Source organism: Schistocerca gregaria, chromosome 7 (assembly GCF_023897955.1).
Source record: "Schistocerca gregaria isolate iqSchGreg1 chromosome 7, iqSchGreg1.2, whole genome shotgun sequence".
NCBI lineage: Eukaryota > Metazoa > Arthropoda > Insecta > Orthoptera > Acrididae > Schistocerca > Schistocerca gregaria.
In genome coordinates, this window is record NC_064926.1 from 180,832,993 (window position 1) to 180,859,221 (window position 26,229).

The window sequence follows — 26,229 nt, forward strand, 5'->3', positions numbered from 1 at the left end:
CCTAGAACAGTTGGGCAGGATCTGTGAGACCCACTAGTTTGCGTTTCAATGAATTTGTATTCCTATAGTTGTTGACTTGATTCGAGCGCTCCGCTACCTCCCTATAAATCCAAGAAAAAGCGTGCACGTCGTGAATAAGGTTTTGCATTCCTTATTCACTGTCCGGCAGTCTTCCAAAGAGCACGCGGTTCTGTCAGACCCAGCCCGACCGTTTACCTTACTAATTTCAGCGAGTGCGATTCCACTTTTATTTTCTTGTAGATCTCTCACAGAGTTACTTTCAGAACTTATTGTGATGCCCTGAAACCGAATTATCATTACCAATAGTTTACAGCTTACAATGGTAAGAGAGAACCTTTCATACAGTGAAATTTACAGAATTTTATATGATGATGAGAGTGAAATAGACGATTCTGACACGGACGCAAACTCCGAAATAAACAGTGACCATGACAGTAACAGTGAAATAAGTGGTGCCGAAGAGAAAGATGTTCAGCCTTCTGCCAGAACAAATGCACCTACTACTGTTGATTCAAGTACGTCTCCGTAACTGATTCAGGTATATCACCTATCCGAATTTCTGTTGCTTTGCGTCTTGTAGACCCTGTAAAAGGAGCTGGAAGAAATCTGACAAAAGGAAATTGATTTACTTCTTACCCAGTCGTCAGGAAAGTACTACAAGGAAAAGATATTACTGATTTTGGTACGTTAAAGAAAAGAAGCCTGAAATTCCAGTTGAGTTTTTACCCAAAAAAACTAAAAATGAGTACTCAAGTATGTTTGGATTTCAGAAGGACCTCACATTACTGTCATATTCACCAAAACAAAACAAATCAGTACTACCTATTTCGTCGTCACATCATGATGATGAAACAGACAGTAACACTGGCGAAAAGAAAAAACCTAGTATAATAACATACTACAATAAAACAGAGGGTGGCGTAGATGTCGTTGAGGCTATGTGTCGTGAATGTAAAGTTGCTCGAGGGACAATATGGCCTCTCTGTCTCTTTCTTCGGTTGTTGAACACTGCAGTCTCAATTGCTACATTGTATTCAAGGTAAACAAAAATGTTTCAGATAGAAGAGAATACCTCAGAACCCCAGGAAATCCTCTCATAACATCATATTTGACTATGCATGCAACTCAGCCAAACCCTCTGGGCGAAATTCGCAGGCTTGCCTCTAGCCTCCCCCGCACCAAAGAACAGTTGAAGATCCACAACCAGTTAAAGGGGTAGATGCTAAAAATTCAACACCAGAAAAACTAAATACTTTTGCACAGTTTGCAAAGTATGGTTATGCATGGCGCATTCTGTAATGGTTTGCGGCGTATGTTTTGAAAAATAATGAATTTAGAGGACGATATCTCACAAACTATTCATTATATTCACCATTTTCATTTGTGTAATGAAAATTCAACATTTTTGCTTCTTAGTTCTACAACTTATTCTCATTTAAAGTCGCATTTCAATCGATTTACTTGTATTTCCAGTTGACTTGCATTTAGCACTAAAAACAAGTATATTTTCAGCTTCTTTTTACAATTATTGTATAATTAAGCAGGTTTAAATAATGTCAGTATATAATTTAATAGTACCTGAACAAAATAAAAATTCGTCATTTGATGTAAATATACTGTTTGTCACTTGTTACAAGTGTTTTATTCATTATGTCCCACGAAAACATCCCGACCGTCCTTGAAACTATTTATCCCTCGACCGTTGTAGGGTTAAGAAAAAGCTAAATGAACAAAGATTCGAACACATTTTACAGCATTATGTCCTGTACAGAGTGGAGGAACAGATCGGAGACGATGCTTTGGAGAGGATGATTCTATCAGGATGACAGTGCCACGGTTTATCGACCATAACGTTCCTGAAATGGATTGACCTGCCAAATGTCCCGACCCCGACTCAGTGGATCAACGCTGGGATGAGTTGGGACGTCGAATTCGCTCCAGACTCGAGCTTCCAACTTCACTATCTTCCCTGGTTTCAGACACTGAAGAAGAATGCTACTTTTTCGAAGACACTACATGTCCCCAGCCAGGTACTATCCATCTTCTGTGTTGTTTGACCCGATCAGAATTACCAACATTATGTACTCCTGTGACCTATGTTCTTTTGTGAGGTATACGTCTCGAAACGTTCACTGCATGCAATTCCCTTGACAGTGTTGTCTCTGTAGCTGACTGAGATGAAACTACACTCACAGACTGCAGCAATTCCTGTCTGATTCCAAAATGATTATCATTGACAACACATGACCATCGCCTCTGATCCCCGTAAGTGAGGAGTGTTCTACGAACACTGATGGATATGAGTCTTACACCTTTCCTTGATAGAAATATAGGACAGTCCGTTCTGGTACATACTCTCACGGCAGTCACTGAATGCTGTAACACACGCTCTGAACTGTTAGTTTCTCCAAAGGAGTTGCCTACTGCTACTCTCAGTTTCACTAAAATCTGAAGTTTTATTCACGACACAGTTCATGCAGTTGAACTCGGAAAAGCCGGGAATGTGAATAACACAAAGTGTATACAAAGTGATAACTTCTGACCCTAATGAAAACTAAGAGAGTTAATAGACTACTTAGACGCTAAGTCAGAACTTAAGAGAGAGTTAAACAATTACTTATATGCACAGTTCAAAGACAAACGCGTGTGAATGATGTGCTGGATGGTCGATCGGCGGCTTCCCCACGACAACGGTTTGCTGCTCGCTGAGCTCGTTGGTGCTGGACCGGAACGTAACTGGTACTGACTTCACTATCGGAGCTCCTAGCTTGAAGAAGTTTTAGCATGTGCCTTGTGGGCAGATGAGAACGGGCTGAGAGCAGGTGCAGTTGAGCTTTGTGTGCTAACGTGTTCAATGCAGGTACTGACTACATATGTCTGGAAGTCCAGACTTAGTCGGGAGAAACTTAGCAGGTGTGGTAAGTCAAGACTGACTCCAAGGAAATTTTGTAGCTCCTAGAATTGCTACCACTAAATTCTGGTAAACTGAATTTGCATGATAATTGTAAGAATAGGTTTTTAATGCGGATTGCCATTGTTAATGTGGGAGAGCTTGCGAAGTGACGGTATGAAGAGAAAGGACATATATGAACTGTTAGATTATTGCGGCACTGACTGATAGAGCTGCATCTTGACCAAGCAACTATTATTTGCATATTTTGGTATTGAGATTTGTTTGCAATTGGACAGTGATCCGATTTGTTCCGTATTTTGTGGCGAGTGTTACTGTTTGGCACCCTCTAATGTAATTAAGTGGTCGCTGTATTTATGTTGGAATTTAGCACCCTGTGATGCAGTTGAATGACTGCAGTGTTTGTTTGGGGATTTGACACCCTTTATACTAATTGAGTGGTTGCTTTACGTGTATGGGAAATTGGTGTGGTGATCTGCATTGAGCGAGGTACTGACTCAGTTGCAGATAGTTTTTTGAACAGGTACTAGCGAATTGAGAACGGAACTTTTGTTTGGTCATGCGGCGTGTTTTGCCCGAAAATTCGCAAATATCTGTCCAAAAATAAAACCACAACTGTAACCACTCGGAACCATTAATGTGTGATTTGTGCTGTGTACATTACTTGCAGAATTATTATGGCCAGCGACCATTCAGTTAGAAAACTTTAGTGGGATGCGTTTGCGAACATCGAAAGCAGCAGGATTTTCTTTCAGTTGTTTGACTGCGGAGCGTAAAGTGGGCTCGTAGGTTTTCCTTTTTTCTTGTCTTTTATATGATTTTCTATCGATGTTGTTAAGCTGTCAGCTTTGCTGGCACTTCTACAGAGCCGACGATAACCTGGTGTAAGGTAACAGGGGTTAAATAAAAATTTGACTAGTGAAAATTTGAGACCCGGCATTTTATTTTAAGGCAAAAATGTAAATTTCCATTAATTAATCTTAAAACGGAAAGAAAGGATAATAGAAAAGATATCTAAATGGTACCTAAAGAAAATAAAAGACAAAGATATTAATGTTTTCAGTTTGCTTATTTAGAGAATAACAGTTCCGAGATAGAATTTTCGTACGTTATGCCTATCTAGGTGGATATAATAGGTAATATTCTATTTGATTAAAGAGCTAAGAACTGAAAATAAACTAATCAGTACAGGCGAAAGACAGAAAGAAACACTTTATAGAAATTTTATAATACGAAAACAACTCAAGAATAGAACATTTTTGCAACTGATAAACAACAGAGGCGAAACTAAAACTATGTCGCTAACTTGACGGTAAATTTCATCTTTGCGTAAGGTTGTCATAAAAAACAACTGAAGGGAAGCATGCAATTATTACGTCCACTTAGAATAACTGTAAATAAAATAACTTCGCTTTTGTTAGGGTTGCTTCAAAAAGGCAATATTTTTGCTGTAGACTCGCGGGAGATTTGTGACAATTGTACATAAATGTTTTTTTTACATTATGCTTGCAAGTCGGCGATGTAATTATTCTCTGACTGCGCATCGCTAAATTATGTGTGTGCAACCTAAAATATCACTATATATCAGTTATTTCTGTGGCATGTAGCATATCAGTATTGAGTACTAAGAAGTACGAAAGGATCTACCGTTACCAACTTGGGATCTAGATTGTGCTCTGGCCAATCGTCATTATCGAATTGTTGATTTAAAGCAGTACTATCATATACTACGAAGCTTTAAGTATTAAAAGTATACACTTAGATATTTCAATTATTATGAATAATTAAGCAGGAAAACTGACGTTATTTGCGAAACCTTTGTCCAGTAGTAACTGATAGGTTATATATAAGTGTGACATGAAGTATAAATGAAAAAGAGGAATTCATACTGGTTTGCATATTAAAAATTAAAACACGTACATGCAACATCTTGAACATATCTGCATCTATGTGCTAGGTACATGTCAGTCAGCTTCGTAGTTGCTGAAGGTTGCATCTACATACATATTCCAAACGTGTGATGGAAAGGAGTAATATGTGATCAATACAACCAGGGCTTTTACTCACCACCTGCGCACGTAATCATTATTGACAGAAGTGCTCCAGATAGTAATAAATAAAGGAGGGGTTCTTTACGTGAAGTGTTGACCACTACTGTGATATATTTTGAGCCACAATTACATGAGCTGCGACCCTACATTGAGGAGGATTGTCGTGATATATATATATATATATATATATATATATATATATATATATATATATATATATATATATATATATATACCTTAAGACTATACGTGCAATTAACGGACTTGGGTATGAACCACATTATTCCATCACAGTATAGTCTGAAAATATTTTGTTTGCATTCGCTTCGCTAAACCGCCGACTGAAGCTCCATATGAAACATTTGAAAATACTCTTGCTTTCTACAATCAGAATTTCATCGATGTACCTAATTCGTTGCTTGTAAAAATTGGCACTAGTTGTTTGGTCACGACATACACCCTGTTCTTGAGGGCTCAACGTGCTTACGGTCGAAGAAATGTTTGTTCAACTTGACGCCCAGACAGGTCACCGTCACACTCCGAGAAAAGTCTTGTCCACGCAATATGAAGTTCGTGATGAGTTCATGGCGTTTCGAACTAAAATGAATCACTATCAACGATGCTGGTTTTAAGTGGACCTAATTATTTGAGCACAAAGCAACCATCGCATCCGGTTTGCGTTATAATGGACGAATATTTACTTGTGCATGACGTTCACTAGTAATGAAGTCTGTATCATCGGCGAATTATGCAATATGAACACCCTCAATTGACGGCATTTGATAACGTACGTACTGAATAATAACCTGGACAGTACAGACCGATGTGTTAATTCCTGCTCTGCCCAGTCTGGTGTCAGATGATTGGCCTTTAATGGTAACAAAAATTTTCGTATTGTGCGAGGAAGCTGGCCATGAGATTCACGTAACAAGTCCGGGTGAAGTCGTGCTGCCTCTTAAATTCTAGTATAGCAGAAGCTTACGTGTCCCGCTCATTTGTGGGCACATGATCGGCGTCGGAAATTACTGTAAAAATTTTTGGAACAGTGATCAAAAGTTTGTAAAAATTTTTCTTTCACAAATTCAGTCTTGATCACACCACCTATGCTTCAAAAATTTTTGAAAGAAATTTTTTTGGTAATTAGAGTGTTGCGATTTCATCAGCGCCAGTGGCGAAGTTTGTGTCTCCGGTATTAGTGGAGTCTTCATTGGATTCGTCCTGCAGACGTGTTATTATTTACATGTTATTGGTGTCTGCCAGGTCACGCAACCTGAGGGCAGTAGGCCTAGCTTCGGTATGTCGTTATTGCTTGGCTCCACATTCGTCCGCCAGAGGCATTTAATGTTCGAAGTTGTGGAACAGCTATAAGTCGGATTTTCACTATTGCTATCGTTTGTAACTGACTAATGGCGGTCGAACAGAAACTGCTTATGCACCCCCCTGAACACCACAGCTTACCACGACAAAAACATCAATACTTCTCATATTCTGAAAAATGACACCAGTTACATAGCTAAGTTTTGTAACATTTCTGTCAGATTCGGTACTTGATACTGAATCTCTCTTTCCCATCATTTTGTGGTTAGCTTTGTTTTGAGTGTACGAGGCATATTTGCTAGAAGGAAAGATCCTCATTATCGGCTGGAGATGGTCAATGAATCTCTTAAGGAGGGTGAAGGTAGAGTGTGGAATGGGAGGTACGTGGAAATGAGGTACGACTTGCCTCATGCTTTTGTGAGTGGAACTACCCCCTCTCACAGCCCTGAGCGGAGGCGCCATATCACCGTTGCCATCCAGAAGAATACTTGAGCACGACCTTTTGGTCTATCCTGTTGAGATATCAAAACAAGATAAGAAGTCTAGCACCACGATTCCATCCATAGGTTTGGTCGACCTGGAAAAAACGGTCGAAAAAGTAAAATGGTGCAAGATGTTCGAAATTCTGAGAAAAATGGGAGTAATCGGACCTGGTGTGGACCCAAAACACGAAACAGTAGTCCAGTATTCAAGAAGAGATCGCACTAGCGTCCCATAAGCGGCTTCCATTACAGATGACAACACTTTCGTGAAATTCTCCTAATAAATCGAAGTCGTAGATTTGCCGTCCCTATTTGAATTCTCACATACTCGTTCCATTTCCTATCGTTTTATAAAGCTACGGTTAGTTATTTAAACGACATGACTGTGTCAATCAGGACATTACTAATGCTGCATCCGAATACTACGGGTTTGTTTTTCCTACTCATCCACATTAACTTACATGTTCCTACATTTACAGCCAGCTGCCGTTCATCACGCTAAGTAGAAATTATGTCTCAGTTATCCTGGAACCTTCTGCAGTTTCTCAACTTCCATCCATTACCGCACACCACTGCATCATGAGCAAATAGCCACAGACTGCTGCTCAGCCTGTCCTCCAGATAATGTATGTGGGCATACTTTCCTTGGGCAGTCATGACGATACCCTTGTCTCTGAGGAACACTCACCGTCGTGGGCAACATACTGGCTTCCATTACTGAAGGAGTGTTCGAGCCACTCGCATATCTAGGTAACTGTTCACATGCTCGCACCTTCATTTACAGTGTCCAGGGGCACCGTGTCAAATAGTTACTGGAAATCTAGAAATGAAAAATCTGCCTGTTACCCTTCCTCCATACTTCGCAGAATATCATCTGATGAAAGAGCAAACTGAGGTCCCCACTAGTGGTGCTGTCTAAAACTGTGCAGATTCGTGTACATAAGCTTCTCGGTCTCAAAAATAGTTATTGTATTCGTACTGAGATTCTGTTCAAGAACACTGTAGCAAAACGATGTTAGGGATATTGGTCTGAAATCTTTGGAGGCTCTTTCTTTGCCCTTCTGATATACCGGAAACCATGTGAATTTTTTTTCCAGTCGCTTGGTACTTTTCACTGGGCGACACATACCTGATAAAAGGAAGCTAAATACGGAGCCTATGCCTCACTCTTTCTAAACCCGAACTGGGTGGGAGTAACGCCATCTACACTCCTGGAAATCGAAATAAGAACACCGTGAATTCATTGTCCCAGGAAGGGGAAACTTTATTGACACATTCCTGGGGTCAGATACATCACATGATCACACTGACAGAACCACAGGCACATAGACACAGGCAACAGAGCATGCACAATGTCGGCACTAGTACAGTGTATATCTACCTTTCGCGGCAATGCAGGCTGCTATTCTCCCATGTAGACGATCGTAGAGATGCTGGATGTAGTCCTGTGGAACGGCTTGCCATGCCATTTCCACCTGGCGCCTCAGTTGGACCAGCGTTCGTGCTGGACGTGCAGACCGCGTCAGACGACGCTTCATCCAGTCCCAAACATGCTCAATGGGGGACAGATCCGGAGATCTTGCTGGCCAGGGTAGTTGACTTACACCTTCTAGAGCACGTTGGGTGGCACGGGATACATGCGGACGTGCATTGTCCTGTTGGAACAGCAAGTTCCCTTGCCGGTTTAGGAATGGTAGAACGATGCGTTCGATGACGGTTTGGATGTACCGTGCACTATTCAGTGTCCCCTCGACGATCACCTGAGGTGTACGGCCAGTGTAGGAGATCGCTCCCCACATCATGATGCCGGGTGTTGGCGCTGTGTGCCTCGGTCTATGCAGTCCTGATTGTGGTGCTCACCTGCACGGCGCCAAACACGCATACGACCATCATTGGCACCAAGGCAGAAGCGCCTCTCATCGCTGAAGACGACACGTCTCCATTCGTCCCTCCATTCACGCCTGTCGCGACACCACTGGAGGCGGGCTGCACGATGTTGGGGCGTGAGCGGCAGACGGCCTAACGGTGTGCGGGACCGTAGCCCAGCTTCATGGAGACGGTTGCGGATGGTTCTCGCCGATACCCCAGGAGCAACAGTGTCCCTAATTTGCTGGGAAGTGGCGGTGCGGTCCCCTACGGCACTGCGTAGGATCCTACGGTCTTGGCGTGCATCCGTGCATCGCTGCGGTCCGGTCCCAGGTCGACGGGCACGTGTACCTTCCGCCGACCACTGGCGACAATATCGATGTACTGTGGAGACCTCACGCCCCACGTGTTGAGCAATTCGGTGGTACGTCTACCCGGCCTCCCGCATGCCCACTATACGCCCTCACTCAAAGTCCGTCAACTGCACATACGGTTCACGTCCACGCTGTCGCGGCATGCTACCAGTGTTAAAGACTACGATGGAGCTCCGTATGCCACGGCAAACTGGCTGACACTGACGGCGGCGGTGCACAAATGCTGCGCAGCTAGCGCCATTCGACGGCCATCACCGCGGTTCCTGGTGTGTCCGCTGTGCCGTGCGTGTGATCATTGCTTGTACAGCCCTCTCCCAGTGTCCGGAGCAAGTATGGTGGGTCTGACACACCGGTGTCAATGTGTTCTTTTTTCCATTTACAGGAGTGTGCATTCTGTATATAAAGAGAAATGGATGCAAATGGATTTCTCATGCAGAAGGTGCTTTAGAAAGTGGGCTGTTTGTCAATAGATGGTGTTATGGCTAATGCAAGAACGAGAAACTTCTAGCAGCACGTGCTGAAATCCAACAGTGGCAAAACTGTGGCCTATCGAGACAGCTGTTCACCGTTCCACGATGTTGGAGCTGGTGTTGATAGCAACTTCATAACTTGCGTGAGAAGGGGTCTGGGGGTTCAGGATCATACTCTAGGACATATGGGGATCGCAGAGTGAATAATAAAACACAGATTTTTTTTCGGTAAATTTAGGTTAGAAATGTGAAATCGGTTGTAGAAAACCGCGAAATGTGCCCGCTTCAGCACTATAGTTTCAATAACTTTCGACAGGTGGAGGTGCTATAAGTAATCTTCGAAATGGCCTCTGTAACGGAGGTGTGTTTCAAGTAGAGAGCTATCATTGAGTTTTATTTATTTACTTATTTATTTTTTTATTTATTTTCCGGTAAACCATAGCACTGCGGATAATCATAGGCGCTTACAGAATATCTACTGAGATCTGACAGTACACAGGAACACGTTGAACCGTTGGCTTAAGCGTCTGCCTACATCGCAAGAAGGTCGCGCAAACGTGTCCGATCTCCCGCGTGCCGGGTGGCGGTACACAGTTGAGCCTCTTGCGTTCGGACACTCTCATTCGACGTGATCACAGTATTACAATGAAATATCTCGCTGCTCAACTGGAAGTCTTTGTTAATAGGGCTGACACACTTGTCCACCAATTGGGGTACTCAAAGGTGTGTGCCCTCTGGATTACTTACTGCCTAACAGAAGACTACAGAGAGCAACTAAGGACGCCTTGTTCGGAGTTGCTTGAGCGTTACCAAGTGGATCGAGATAATTGTTTGTTTTTAACATCGTCACAGGCCATGAAACATGGGTTCAGTACTTCAAACCAGACCGGCCGAGCGGTTCTGGGCGCTTCAATCTGGAACCGCGTGACTGCTACGGTTGCAGGCTTGAATTCTGCCTCGGGCATGGATATGTGTCAAGTCCTTTGGTTACTTAGGTTTAAGTAATTTTAAGTTCTTGGGGACTGATGACCTCAGATGTTAAATCCCATAGTGCTCAGAGCCATTTGAACTTCGAATCCGAAACAAAACGGAAATCTATGAAATGGCGCATATAAAGGTTCTGCGCCGCACCTTCAGCTGGTGAAGTCATGACGACAGCCTTCTGGGACTTTGTTATTCTGTTTTATGTCCTCCCTCATGGCGCAGCTATCAACTCTGAAGAGTATTGCTCTACCTTAAAAAATTGGAGAACAGACGTGAGCGTGTTCGTCGACTCAAAAAAGTAATTTTAAATAATAAGATAATGACTGACGTTCACTGATCAGATTAATAAGAGCTACGTGGAACTACTCATAATTCGTAATGGAGGAGACAAGTCTTTAATACTGGTAAAGTAAATAATCTGACTGCAAAAATTTTGAACAGTATAAACTGCCTGAATAATGATCTTTGACATAAAACCTACGATTATTAGTTTTGCAAAGCTGATCATAGATCCCAGAACTAAAACTGATACGCTGCGCAGAAAAATATAACTGCCTCTGAATGACGTAATTTAGCCGGCCGCGGTGGCCGTGCGGTTCTGGCGCTGCAGTCCGGAACCGCGGGACTGCTACGGTCGCAGGTTCGAATTCTGCCTCGGGCATGGATGTTTGTGATGCCCTTAGGTTAGTTAGGTTTAAGTAGTTCTAAGTTCTAGGGGACTGATGACCTAAGATGTTGAGTCCCATAGTGCTCAGAGCCATTTGAACCATTTTTTTGACGTAATTTAGCCCTGATTGAATAATCAAAAAAACATCAAAATATTTAATCCTTACCTCTATTTTGCGCAAATCTGGATAAAGCGTTGTGGCACTACCCTGTCTATGCTAAAGCGGCAAATTGCTGTATCTAAACAGAGACACTCGTGAGGTGTAATGATTTCTCTGTTAGTTTCAAGCTGAAGTATTTTCGGAACACACTTGGCTCCTTCTCTACGTTTGAAAAGACCATGATCAATTAAAAACTGTAAGAGAATGGTTGATGAAAAATGGCACTGCAATAATAAAAGAGTGACTTGAAAAAAATTATCTTGTAAGTCCTCTTCACGTAAATAAAAGATTCCATTACACTTCCTCCTTTTTAGATGAGTTACCATCACATAATCATCTTAATTAAACACGTCAATAAATTGAGACTCTAAATTTGAAACATACCATAACAACTGCTTCCTTACTTTAACATAGTTAACCACTATCTGCTACTGCGCCTAAGCGCACACCAAAGATGATAACCCTGCAACACAGCTTACAGCATCAGTGCTCGCTCATATGCAACAGCTCGAGAGAAAATACACGATTTTATTGCACAGTCGATTAATACTTAAATGACACCTGTCAAGAGGAACTTGAAAACTTCGTTGGACTGTACTTCCTCATCTTCTCTATGGCTCGGATCTCGCACCTTCCGACTTTCACCTGTTTGGCCCAATGAAAGATGCACTCCGTGGGAGCAGTATGTAGATCATGAGAGGATCATTGATGCAGTAAGACATTGGCTCTGATATCGACCAGTAGAGTAGTATCATGTTGCCATACCGTAACTCCCAGTAAGGTGGCGTAAGGCCTTCACATTGAACGGAGACAGTGTTGAAAAGTAGGGTTTTGTAGCTAAAAGTTTGGCGGATAATGTGGTGCACTGGACTCCTGAATAGAAACAATACGCTTTCAGAAAAAAAAAGTTACATTACTTATTTAAGTTCGCTCGTAGAACAGCTCAACAGCCCAGTACGTTGTTCATTTGAGCCAGTAGGATCGTGTCAACACCTCATGGACTTTGATTCAGGAAACGGGATTGCTAGCAGGAAGACATGTATCCACGCAAACGGACAGCGTAACTCCTGTAACATAACAACCTCTCAGCGAGGGGACGTCTATTGCTGCTTCTCTTTACTCGACGGTAGAGAGAGGCGTGACGGCAGTGGATCGCCCAACAATAGCACTGGTGACAAGGGTTGCACCACGTCGTCGTTTCAGATTATTCCATTAGTATGTATTGCATAACGATAGAAGTAGACATGTCTGGAGGCTCCGAGGACAATGAGGTTACCATATAGCATTCCTTATCATATGGACAGTCCATCTGATTTGACTGTATAGTATGGCACTGGGCCCACGACTACACCATCTCTCGTTCGCATAGCAGATAACTTGGGCAGAAATTCAGACGTGTTAAAGTTAGCGACTGTGGATACGGGCCTTGACGCCCGTAGGATTTCCGCGAAATGATCAAAAAGAATGGTTGAAAAGGCTCTACACACTATGAGACTTGACATCTGAGGTCATCAGTCCCCTACACTTAGAACTACTTTAACCTAACTAACCTAAGCACATCACACACATCCATGCCCGAGGCAGGATTCGAACCTGCGACAGTAGCAGCAGCGCGGTTCCGGACTGAAGGGCCTAGAACCGCTGGGCCACAACGGCTGGCTTATAAAGGATGGACAGGTCCCCAGGGTTCTCTCTTCAACTACATTCATCGTTTGATAGAAATATAAAGGTGATTTTATTACATAAATAACAAGTATCAGCAATCACCAAAATCAACTAATTAGTCAGAAATTTGAAACGGGCCGTTAAAATTATAAACTGACCTATAATTGACAACACGGAAAAAATTAAAAGCCTTAAAATATCAAACTAACAAGAAACGAGACCAATAATCTTCTAATTATGACACAACATCTACATCGACATCTACATGACTACTCTGCAATTCACATTTAAGTGCTTGGCAGAGGGTTCATCGAACCACAATCATACTATCTCTCTACTATTCCACTCCCGAACAGCTAGCGGGAAAAACGAACACCTAAACCTTTCTGTTCGAGCTCTGATTTCTCTTATTTTATTTTGATGATCATTCCTACCTATGTAGGTTGGGCTCAACAAAATATTTTCGCATTCGGAAGAGAAAGTTGGTGACTGAAATTTCGTAAAAAGGTCTCGCCGCGACGAAAAACGTCTATGCTGTAATGACTTCCATCCCAACTCGTGTATCATATCTGCCACACTCTCTCCCCTATAACGTGATAATACAAAACGAGCTGCCCTTTTTTGCACCCTTTCGATGTCCTCCGTCAATCCCACCTGGTAAGGATCCCACACCGCGCAGCAATATTCTAACAGAGGACGAACGAGTGTAGTGTAAGCTGTCTCTTTAGTGGACTTGTTGCATCTTCTAAGTGTCCTGCCAATGAAACGCAACCTTTTGCTCGCCTTCCCGACAATATTATCTATGTGGTCCTTCCAACTGAAGTTGTTCGTAATTTTAACACCCAGGTACTTAGTTGAATTGACAGCCTTGAGAATTGTACTATTTATCGAGTAATCGAATTCCAACGGATTTCTTTTGGAACTCATGTGGATCATCTCACACTTTTCGTTATTTAGCGTCAACTGCCACCTGACACACCATACAGCAATCTTTTCTAAATCGCTTTGCAACTGATACTGGTCTTCGGATGACCTTACTAGACGGTAAATTACAGCATCATCTGCGAACAGTCTAAGAGAACTGCTCAGATTGTCACCCAGGTCATTTATATAGATCAGGAACAGTACGCTTCCCTGGGGAACACCTGATATCACTTCAGTTTTACTCGATGATTTGCCGTCTATTACTACGAACTGCGACCTTCCTGACAGGAAATCACGAATCCAGTCGCACAACTGAGACGACACCCCATAGCTCCGCAGCTTGATTAGAAGTCGCTTGTGAGGAACGGTGTCAAAAGCTTTCCGGAAATCTAGATATACGGAATCAACTTGAGATCCCCTGTCGATAGCGGCCATTACTTTGTGCGAATAAAGAGCTAGCTGCGTTGCACAAGAGCGATATTTTCTGAAGCCATGCTGATTACGTGTCAATAGATCGTTCCCTTCGAGGTGATTCATAATATTTGAATACAGTATATGCTCCAAAACCCTACTGCAAACCGACGTCAATGATATAGGTCTGTAGTTAAATGGATTACTCCTACTACCCTTCTTGAACACTGGTGCGACCTGCGCAATTTTCCAATCTGTAGGTACAGATCTATCGGTGAGCGAGCGGTTGTATATGAGTGCTAAGTAGGGAGCTATAGTATCAGCGTAATCTGAAAGGAACCCAATCGGTATACAATCTGGGCCTGAAGACTTGCCCGTATCAAGCGATTTGAGTTGCTTCGCAACCCCTAAGGTATCTACTTCTAAGAGACTCATGCTAGCAGATGTTCGTGTTTCAAATTCTGGAATATTCCATTCGTCTTCCCTGGTGAAGGAATTTCGGAAAACTGCGTTCAATAACTCCGCTTTAGCGGCACAGTCGTCGATAACAGTACCATCGGCACTGCGCAGCGAAGGTATTGACTGCGTCTTGCCGCTTGTGTACTTTACATACGACCAGAATTTCTTCGGATTTTCTACCAAATTTCGAGACAATGTTTCGTTGTGGAACCTATTAAAGGCATCTCGCATCGAAGTACGTGCCAAATTTCGCGCGTCTGTAAATTTTAGCCCATCTTCGGGATTTCGCGTCCTTCTGAACTTCGCATGCTTTTTCCGTTGCCTCTGCAACAGCGTTCGGACATTTTTTGCGTACCACGGGGGATCCGTTCCATCTCTTACCAATTTATGAGGTATGAATATCTCAATTGCTGTTGCTACTATATCTTTGAATTTGAGCCACATCTCGCCTACATTCGCATAGTCAGTTCGGAAGGAATGGAAATTGTCTTTTAGGAAGGCTTCTAGTGGCACTTTATCCGCTTTTTTAAATAAAATTATTTTGCGTTTGTTTCTGATGGATTTGGAAGAAATGGTATTGAGCCTAGCTACAATGACCTTGTGATCACTAATCCCTGTATCAGTCATGATGCTCTCTATCAGCTCTGGATTGTTTGTGGCTAAGAGGTCAAGTGTGTTTTTGCAACCACTTACAATTCACGTGGGTTCGTGGACATGTATCCAAAGAGGTTAAAACCAATAAATAGTATAAGTTATTGCCTTTACCGGGGCACTAATGTGAAAAGCATTTACTCCTACAATATCTTAAGCATTCAATATTACTTCATGGATAAGTGTCTCTCCCAGAACCTAACAAGCAATTAATTAGAGATAAACCAAAGAGGCTCTAAAAATAATTAATTGACACACACTTGCCAACAATAAAAATGTTTAAAAACATTCAAGAATTAAATTTTACTTTAAAACTAACTCAGAATTTGAACGACATCTTTTGCTGATAAATTGTAAAAGTAGACATATCACAATCTGACAATGTAGCAAATACAACTATTAGATCACATGTCAAAGACACAGAGCCAAAAGGGCACACAGTAATTTTTTACAGTAAACGTAACGTGTCTACGCGATCCACTCATTGAGATCGGCATGCTCTAGGTACAGGCTGGGAACCCCTTACCGCCTTTACTCCCTGGCTAACATTTCCGATATTTACGTTCCCTTTGTGGGAACCACGAAGTCGAGGTAATCGCCGAACGCTCCGAAGGCACCTGGGGATCTTCTAGCAGTTGAAATGGCCCGCCTAACTTCAGTAACAACCTTGTGGATGACATCGGAAGTTCACTGAGGCTTTTTGCAGATGATGCTGTGGTGTATTGAGAGGTTGTATAAATGGAAAATTGTACTGAAATGCAGGAGAATCTGCAACGAATTGACGCATGGTGCAGGGAATGGCAATTCAATCTCAATGTAGACATGTTTAATGTGCTGCGAATACATGGAAAGATAGATCCCTTATCATTTAGCTACAAAATAGCAGGTCAGCAACTGGAAGCAGTTAATTCCATAAATTATCTGGGAGTAAGCATTATGAGTCATTTAAAATGGAATGATCATATAAAGTTGATCGTCGGTAAAGCAGATGCCAGACTGATATTCATTGGAATAATCCTAAGGAAATGCAACCCGAAAACAAAGGAAGTAGGTTACAGTACGCTTGTTCACCCACTGCTTGAATACTGCTCAGCAGTGTTGGATCCGTACCAGATAGGGTTAATAGAAGAGATAGAGAAGATACAACGGAGAGCAGCGCGCTTCGTTACAGGATCATTAAGTAATCGCGAAAGCGTTACGGAGATGATAGATAAACTCCAGTGGAAGGCTCTGCAAGTGAGACGCTCAGTAGCACGATACCGGCTTTTGTTAAAGTTTCGAGAACATACCTTTAGCGAAGAGTCAAGCAGTATATTGCTCTTCCTACGTATATCTCGCGATGAGACCATGAGGATAAAATCAGAGATATTAGAGCCCACACAAAAGCATACCGACAATCCGTCTTTCCACGAACAATACGATACTGGAATAGAAGGGAGAACCGTCAGAGGTACTCAGGGTACCCTCCGCCACACACCGTCAGGTGGCTTGCGGAGTATGTATGTAGATATAGTAGATGTATGAGATGCCTAACTCAGAAACTAAATATCTTATTAGTTAAGATGTAAAATCTATATCTTCACATGATCCACACAGACCGCAAGAAGAAGGTACAATATTACAGCCTGGGTATACTAATTTTAAGGAAGTCTTGGTGCTTAATAATTACTTAAGAGTGCCAAAGCCGTAAATTCTTGGGAAAACTACAAGGGAGCCTTCATTTCTGTCACCTCAGTAGCGAATGCCCCTTACACATATAAGCCAACAAGAAAATTTCAACAACTTTCTAGCTAGGCGGCAAAAGAACTACGAATAAATACAAATGGTATTTTAATCAAAATATCCACGGGTGTACTGCCGGTCTATAGTGTCCAACGGGCACAATATTTCGGCGATCAAACATGTCGCCATCATCAGGTGAAATGACGGACTGAGCTCCTGTGAACGTGCCGGCACGGAGATCCGTACGCTATGGCTGCTCAGGGGGAACTGGGTTCGGTCGCGGCGGCGGCCGATTTAAATACCCTCCGCCCGCGGCGCGCTCCCTCCGCCGTCCGCGCTCCGCGCCACGGTCTCGCGGTGGAACAGATTGCGACGGCGTCTGAGATGACGTCGGTGTGATGGCTCTGTCCGCCGTGGTCGTCACAACTATGCGTTTTCTCGATTTACTCTTGATTAACCCAATCGCTGGTTCCCAAGCCTTGCTAAAATTATAGCCACAGTCACGGTTTATGAGGTCGTCATTGGTGCGAATTTCGATGGCCTCTCTAACAACGCTGTCCCAGTATCTCGACGTCTGTACCAGAATCCTCGTGCGGTCATACTCCATAGCGTGATTTTCCGACAAACAATGTTCAGCGACCGCCGACTTGCTCGGATACATTAGTCGAGTGTGCCTCTGGTGTTCACGGCATCGATCCTCGACAGTACGCATCGTCTGACCAATATACGACCTGCCACATTGACACGGAATGTGGTACACGCCAGCCTTACTCAAACCGAGGTCATCTTTGGCGCTCCCCACCAGTGCAAGAGTTTTATTCGGAGGACAAAACACAGTTCTGACACGGTGTTTCTTCAGAATGCGGGCGATTTTCCCAGAGAGTGCGCCTGTGTATGGAATAAATGCAGTGCCTACCTCCTCCCTCGTGACTTCATCCATATCAACAGGTTGTGCTGCAGTGGTTGGGCGGAGAGCACGTTGGATCTGCCACTCTGAGTACCCATTTTTTTCGAAACACAGTTCTCAGATGTTCCAATTCCTGGGGTAGACTCTCTGTGTCAGAGATAGTGCGCTCCCTATGTACTAGAGTTTTAAGTACCCCATTCCTCTGTGAAGGGTCGTGGCAGCTGTCTGCGTGCAAATACAGATCAGTGTGTGTTGTCTTTCGATACACCCCATGACCTAGGGTGCCGTCAGCCCTTCTCCTGACCAAGACGTCAAGGAAAGGTAATTTACCCTCCTTTACAGTCTCCATAGTGAATTTGATGTTGGGGTGTATGGAGTTTAGATGTGTAAGGAAGTCAAGGAGTTTATCCATACCATGTGGCCAGATGACGAACGTGTCGTCCACGTAACGGAAAAAGCAAGTAGGTTTCCATTCGGATGAAGACAGGGCTTCCTCCTCGAAGTTCTCCATGTACAAATTCGCCACCACCGGTGAGAGTGGGCTACCCATGGCGACTCCCTCCGTTTGTTCGTAGTATTCTCCATTAAAAAGAAAATACGTGGAAGTCAAGACATGCCTAAAAAGTTCAGTGGTATTCTCGTCAAACCTCTGACCAATCAACTCTAGCGACTCTCGCTGGGGTACCCTCGTAAACAAGGAAACGACGTCAAAACTCACCATGATATCTGACTCATCCAACCTGAAGCTATCAAGGCGTTTAACAAAATCCACGGAATTACGGATGTGATGAGGGCATTTACCCACATAAGGACTTAATATTCCCGTCAGGTATTTGGCCAACAAATATGTAGGTGCACTGATTTTGCTGACAATGGGGCGTAATGGTACCCCCTCTTTGTGAACCTTCGGGAGTCCATATAGTCTAGGCGGTACCGGACCTTGGGGTAACAATTTCTTAGCGTCACCCTCCGGTAAATCTGCGTCCTTGAGAAGAACCCTCGTCTTGTTCTCCACCTTCTTTGTAGGGTCAACGATGATCTTCCGGTAGGAATCGTCAGTTAGCAGGCTCTGCATCTTATCAGTGTAGTCCTTAAGGGAGACAACAACTGTAGCATTGCCTTTGTCAGCCGGTAAGACAACAATTTCAGAGCGTTCCCTCAGATCACGAATGGCCGCCCTCTCTTTACTGCTGATATTTGACTTCATCGGCTTGGATTTCGTCAACGCACGACAAGTTTCACGACGTATTTCCTCGGCTGATTCTGGCGGAAGTCGAGCTGCAACCTGTTCAACAGCACTAACAATTTCTGCGACCGGAGTGAACTTGGGGGTGAGAGCGAAGTTGAGACCTTTCTGCAAAACCGAGACCGCATCATCACTCAACACCATGCCACTCAAATTGATGACAGTCTTGCACGGAACCTGCAGAGATGGTTTGTCAAGGAGACGTGAGAACTTAGCTGTTTGACGTCCTGTAGCCTTCTTATGAGCTGACACCCAGGTGACACCATCAATCCAATCCCAAGAAAAAGAAGTGAACTTAGTAGCCAGTTGCAAATGTAACTTGAGTAATTCCTGTGAGATAAACTCAAGGCTCCGGCGGGTGAATTGCACTCTCTCACGTACCAATGTGAGGCTGGCTCGTTTCTTGATTCTCTTAGCTGCTGCAGAATCGATGTGATGCATAACCTTAGCAAGCAGTATATTGCTCTTCCTACGTATATCTCGCGATGAGACCATGAGGATAAAATCAGAGATATTAGAGCCCACACAAAAGCATACCGACAATCCGTCTTTCCACGAACAATACGATACTGGAATAGAAGGGAGAACCGTCAGAGGTACTCAGGGTACCCTCCGCCACACACCGTCAGGTGGCTTGCGGAGTATGTATGTAGATATAGTAGATGTATGAGATGCCTAACTCAGAAACTAAATATCTTATTAGTTAAGATGTAAAATCTATATCTTCACATGATCCACACAGACCGCAAGAAGAAGGTACAATATTACAGCCTGGGTATACTAATTTTAAGGAAGTCTTGGTGCTTAATAATTACTTAAGAGTGCCAAAGCCGTAAATTCTTGGGAAAACTACAAGGGAGCCTTCATTTCTGTCACCTCAGTAGCGAATGCCCCTTACACATATAAGCCAACAAGAAAATTTCAACAACTTTCTAGCTAGGCGGCAAAAGAACTACGAATAAATACAAATGGTATTTTAATCAAAATATCCACGGGTGTACTGCCGGTCTATAGTGTCCAACGGGCACAATATTTCGGCGATCAAACATGTCGCCATCATCAGGTGAACTGACGGACTGAGCTCCTGTGAACGTGCCGGCACGGAGATCCGTACGCTATGGCTCCTCAGGGGGAACTGGGTTCGGTCTCGCTCGCTCGCTGTTAAACCCTGGCTACATATGCCAGGTGTAGGGGCAGGTTAAGAGCGGCGCTGCTGTTCCTGCAGTGACATCTTCAGGATGCGGTTTGTCCTAACGGAGTGAGCTGTCCTCACTAGGCGTCAGTCATTGCGACACCATATTGTTTTCCGACATCGGGCTGCGAGAGAAATTACTCTCGCAGTAGGTCTGGCCATCGAGTCGTTGGCTTGTGGTGGACCTGGCGGCCCAGACCACGAATCAGGCGACTGGCAGAATGTTCTGCATCGCTGTAGAACACCCTTGCGATTTGCCGGAATCGAACCCGTAGGAAAGGGATGCCCGCTTCCTCATGGAGCAGCCTTGCTGGGTAGCGAGGCGGCTTGTGGAGCGCAAGTCGCAGCGCCCTATTTTGCACGCGTTGGAGCGTCGCAATGTGCGTCGCTGCCGCGTTACCCCACACCACGGCCGCATATTCCAGTACCGGTCGGACGAGGGACAGATACATGGTGAGGCCGTGGCGTGGAGGAAGCGTCGATGAGGGATTGAGTAATGGGTAAAGCGCACGAAGGCGCCCCACTGCCCGCCCTCTGACGTCGCAGATGTGTGGCAGCCCCGTCAGGTGTCTGTCCAATGTCACCCCGAGATATTTTCCGGTCCGCCACCATGGAATGGGCCCCCCATGATCGTGACCGGCGGTAGGTCCGGTGGCAGCATCCTTCTGCTAAAGATGACAGCCTGGCTCTTCGCAGCGTTAAACTTAAGGCGCCATTTCGTGGACCAGGCACCCAGGATGTCACATCCGAGCTGGAGGCGGCGGCGCATCTCGGCCGCGTTCATGCTGCCGGTGAACAGCGCCGTGTCGTCAGCATATAGCGCCAACTCCACGCGTGCCACCCGCGGGGCGTCGGCGGTGTACAGGGAGTACAGCAGGGGACCGAGGACCGACCCCTGCAGCACTCCCGCCCGAATCTGCCGGTCGGTGGATGTGCCCTCATCAGCTCGGACGTGGAAAGTGCGCCCCGAGAGATAGGAGCGGAGCAGGACCACGTGCGACGTCGGTACCCCGTGCACAAAAAGTTTGTACACGAGGCCGTCGTGCCACACGCAGTCGAAGGCTTGGGAGACGTCGAGAAGTACCGCCCCTAGGTACTCCCGCGTCTCCAGCGGACGCATCGCCTGCTCCACGAGGCGCAACAGCTGCTGTGTGGTAGAGTGGCCCCGCCGGAAACCAAACTGTTCTTCGGGAAGGAGTTGCTGCTCTGTCACGATGCGCAGCAGCCGCTCCACGTACAACCTCTCAAACACTTTTGAGAGGGACGGGAGCAGACTGATCGGCCTACAGTGCGCTGCCTGACGCGGATCCTTGCCGCTCTTGGGGATGGCAACCACTTCCGCATGTTTCCATGCGGAAGGGAAGTTCCCAGTGCGGAGGATGCAGTTAAAGATGTCCGCCAGAGATTGGTGTACCTCCGGCGGTATCATCCTCAACAGGTGGTTGGTGACACCATCCGTGCCACCCGCCTTCCTCGGGTTGAGGCGACGGAGCTGCAGTTCCACTTCCTCGGGTGTTATCTCCTCGATCACATCGTCGGCCTCCCTTGCAGCGAGGAAGACCGGCAGGCGATCCTCCACCAGACGAACATGATCGGGATCGAGCACACCATCAACAGGACGAAAATTTTCCGCGAACGTGTCCGCGAGGATGCTGGCTTTAGCATCCGGCTCGCAGACAACGTCCGCGCCCGCATGGAGAGGCGGGACTCGCTGGCGACGACGAAGGAAGCGCTTGGCGGTCCGCCAAGCACTACCATCCGTCGTAGTTAGGGTGGCCACCAAGCCCGCCCAGTCCCGATTCCGATGTTCATCGATGGCTGCCCGAATCTCGCGTCGCGCCCTGTTGAGGCGGCGCTTCGTTTCTGGCTGCCGTGTGAGCTGCCACTCCCGGAAGAGGCGATTCTGGTTTGTTATCGCCTCCAGGATAGGCGGCGGGAGTTGGCGCGACATGTGTCGCGGCCGTTCCGGCCGCCTGGGGGTGGCCGCCTCCGCCGCAGCTAGTGCGTGCCGCGTGAAGAAGGCTAACGCTTATTCAGCCCCATGCACAGCGGGATCTGGCGCGCCCTCGAGTCGGGCAAGGACCTCGTCACGGAAGCGCGTCTCGTCGATGCCACGGAAGTTGCGGCGGACGGACGGCAGAGAGGCACCGATGACGTCCATGTCGAAGACCACCGGGAGGTGATCGGACGACATGGCACATCGAACGGTGGCCGAAGTGAAGTGCCCAACACCTTTGAACTCGGCGATGACGAGTACATCTGACTGGCCTCGATGGGGGAAGACAGTGTGATCATAAGGCCCCAGTACTATCGCGCCATGCCGCTGTGTGGCGCGGAGGAGTCGGCGGCCGCTGGCATTGGTAACGCGGGAGTTCCACTGCGTGTGCTTGGCATTCAAGTCACCCGCAATGAAGACTGTCCCACGCAGAGCCAGCAGGGCGTCGATGTCGGCCTCCTGAAGCAGTCCCCTCGGCGACCTGTAGACCGCAACGAAGGTGATCACCCCTGCCGTCGTGGTGACAGCCACCCCAGTGGCCTCCACTGCAGTGAGGGGCGGAAGCTGAACGTCATGGTGCTTGAGGGACGCGTTGATATAAATAGCCGTCCCCCCGCCATGCGTCAACCTGTCGGTGCGGTAGCACCGATAGTTGGCCACCTTGACATGTGTCCCCGGCTTCAGGAAGGTCTCGCACACGAGGCAGATGTCAATTGCCTCGTCGCGCAAGAACTCCCTGAATTCCCCTTGTTGGGGAACCAAACTGTTTGCGTTGAAGGCGCAAACGGTGAGGCCATGGATGTGGCGATTATCCATGACGCGGCGGGGTTGCAACGCCGGCCTGAAGGGCCGACGTGACCGCGGTGACGAGCACCGGTAGCTGCTCGAGCAGCTGGCTCAACGACCGCAAGAGCGAACGGAGCTCGGCTGCATCGGTGGCCGAGGGGGCGGCGTTGGCCGCTGGGGCGGCCTCCGCCACTGGGGTGGCCGGTTGCGGCCACTCCGTAGTAGACGACTGCCGTGGAGCGTCGGCAGCCGGTTGCGGCGTAGCACGAGGTGCCGTCGTCTGTTGCGGCAGTGTGTCATCGGCATTCCGGCGTGCAGCGGCATGGGTGGCCCGGCCCGCGCGCCGGCGACGCCTGCGCGGGGCGGCAACCCGCGCGCTCTGCGTGGGTGTGGGGGTGGCCTCCACCCCGGGCGAAGCCGGGGACGGCGAGGCCGGTTGCCTCGTCTCGCCCGCCGCCAGGTCCGAACGTCGGGCGGTGGCGGCTGATGGTCCGCCCTTGGTGGCGGCAGCAAAGCTGGTGGACGGGTGCACCTTACGAGAAGGAGCAGCCCCTCCGCTCCGGTGGTTTCGGCCCCTTTTAAAGGCCGAACAGCCTCTGTAGCTGGCAACGTGCGCGCCGCCGCAGTTGCAGCACGTCGGCTTCTCTTCCTTGGCAAGCCCGCAAGACTTGCTCTCGTGCTGTCCCGCGCACTAGTCGCAGCGGGGCCACATAGAGCAGTAGCGGGAGACATGGTCGAGCCTCTGGCAGGAAAAGCACTGGGCCCTCTTGCCTTTGGCTCGGAGAGGTTCCACCGCGACCCTGACCCGGCCGACTCGCTGCACCTGGAAAATCTTCCGATTTTCCAGGTTGTCGACGAGGACAACCTGGTACAGTGGCATGTCGCGGTGCGTGCGCGGGGACTTCGTCAGTCCGGTGGACCGGACGCCGAAGCCCATGTCCTCGAGCTCTTCTCTAAGATATTCCGCCCCAAACTTGAGGGGAACGTGGCGGAACACCACCTTCAGAAGTTTGAGCGGCTCAGAGGGTTGCGTGTAGCACGGGAGGCCATCTCTGGAGATGGTGTCCATCACCGCGCGGTACTCCTCGTTAGAGGACACCGTGACCTTGTAGAGGTCACGGCCAGCAGTCTTGACAGTGGCGGGCGTGGCCACCCTGTCCAGTTTTTGCTGGAACTCCTTGTACCCGCCCGCCCATTGGATGACGATGGGCGGGGGCTTCTTTTGGGCCGACACAGGAGGCGCGGCGCCATCTTCCATCGCGTCCACGCTGGCGCCCGCGAACGCGTTGGTGGTCGGCAGCGGCGGCGGTTGCTGCAGCGCAGCATCCCTGGCAGTGTGCCTCCTGGGAGGGGCGACAAAACCATCCTCATCCGGCTGCCGGGGGGTGGCAGGCGGACGAGTGGGCCGCCGCGTCTTCGTCGGTCTCGGCGAGGCGGCGCTCGCGGAGGAGCCCGCGATAGTCGTCCCAGACTCTGTGGTGGAAGGGCGGGAAGCCCTCGAGGCCTTCTTCGGCGGCCTCGCTGTGTCAGACGTCTGAGAGGGAGTGTCGGAGTCGTCATGCGTCATAGCCCGGCGCTTTCTGGGCGCACGGGCAGCGTCAGAGTCAGTGTCACGGCGCTCTGACTCGGCAATCGCCTCAGCCAAATTTGCGTCAGGCAGGTCGATGTCCTGCATCTCGGTGGCCGCAGCTAGCGTAGCCACGGGCTCTTCTTGTGTCTCGGGGACCAGGGGTGCAGCCGGGGGCACATCGACCTCTTCAGTGGTCGAGGCCAGCGGCGCAACTCCCGCCGAGGCCGCCACCGGCGGGACCGCAGACTCACGCGATTCGACCGGCGGGGCTCGCGGTGGCACACTCGACACTTGCTGCCTCGTGGACGGCAGAGTGGCACCCTTCCGGATGTTACAGAAGGCGAGTATAGTCGCCTCGTCGTCCTTTCGACCAGGGTAGGAGCCCTCATGGGCGAGTTTGTTCATAAGAATGAACACTCGATCACGAGAGAGCGCATCAGAATCCGAAGAGTCATTCCTGTCGTGGTCAGTTGTCGTAAGCCAGTTCGTCATAAGTGGGGGGCCGGATGGGGCCGCCACCGGAATCAGCTCAGTCACCTGAGCTGGCCCCGACGGACGGCGATCCACCACACCCTTCGCAGGTAAAGCAACCTCTCTCAACGACATCTCGAACAGCACTCGCGTCGTGCGTCGTGATCCGTGTGTGGGGGTTCGGTCGCGGCGGCGGCCGATTTAAATACCCTCCGCCCGCGGCGCGCTCCGTCCGCGCCCCGCGCCGCGGTCTCGCGGTGGAACAGATTGCGACGGCGTCTGAGATGACGTCGGTGTGATGGCTCTGTCCGCCGTGGTCGTCACAACTAAGAGTAAATCGAGCAAACGCATAGCTGTGACGACCACGGCGGACAGAACCATCACACCGACGTCATCTCAGACGCCGTCGCAATATGTTCCACCGCGAGACCGTGGCGCGGAGCGCGGACGGCGGAGGGAGCGTGCCACGGGCGGAGGGTATTTAAATAGGCCGCCGCCGCGACCGAACCCAGTTCCACCGAGCAGCCATAGCGTACGGATCTCCGTGCCGGCGCGTTCACAGGAGCTCAGTCCGTCAGTTCACCTGATGATGGCGACATGTTTGATCGCTGAAATATTGTGCCCGTTGGACACTATAGACCGGCAGTACACCCGTGGATATTTTGATTATCAAATACGCCGGGAGAAACTCAAGAATCACATCATACACCTTTACGGGGAGGAGATGTATCGCAGCATGAAGAAATTTGAAAAGTTGCGCCACCGTAGATATCGTTTGAAAAGTACTCTTGCCTTTCTAAAGAGATGTCGTTCCGAGAATGTTGTTCCAAATTTTGCTAAGGTTATGCATCACATCGATTCTGCAGCAGCTAAGAGAATCAAGAAACGAGCCAGCCTCGCATTGGTACGTGAGAGAGTGCAATTCA

At 47.5% G+C, this 26,229-nt stretch overlaps 1 protein-coding gene across 1 annotated transcript in view; it reads right to left on the bottom strand.

Annotated features, from left to right (window-relative positions):
* Window positions 1-25,438, bottom strand: part of LOC126282343 (proteoglycan 4-like) — a 91,793-nt gene extending 66,355 nt beyond the window's left edge. Inside the window, exons 1-2 of the mRNA XM_049982000.1 lie at window positions 24,303-25,438; window positions 23,382-23,837 (exon numbers count right to left, since the gene is read on the bottom strand). Coding sequence (XP_049837957.1) covers window positions 23,382-23,837; window positions 24,303-25,438 — 1,592 coding nt within the window. The remainder of the gene's footprint in view (window positions 1-23,381; window positions 23,838-24,302) is intronic.
* Between the last annotated feature and the right edge of the window lie 791 nt (window positions 25,439-26,229).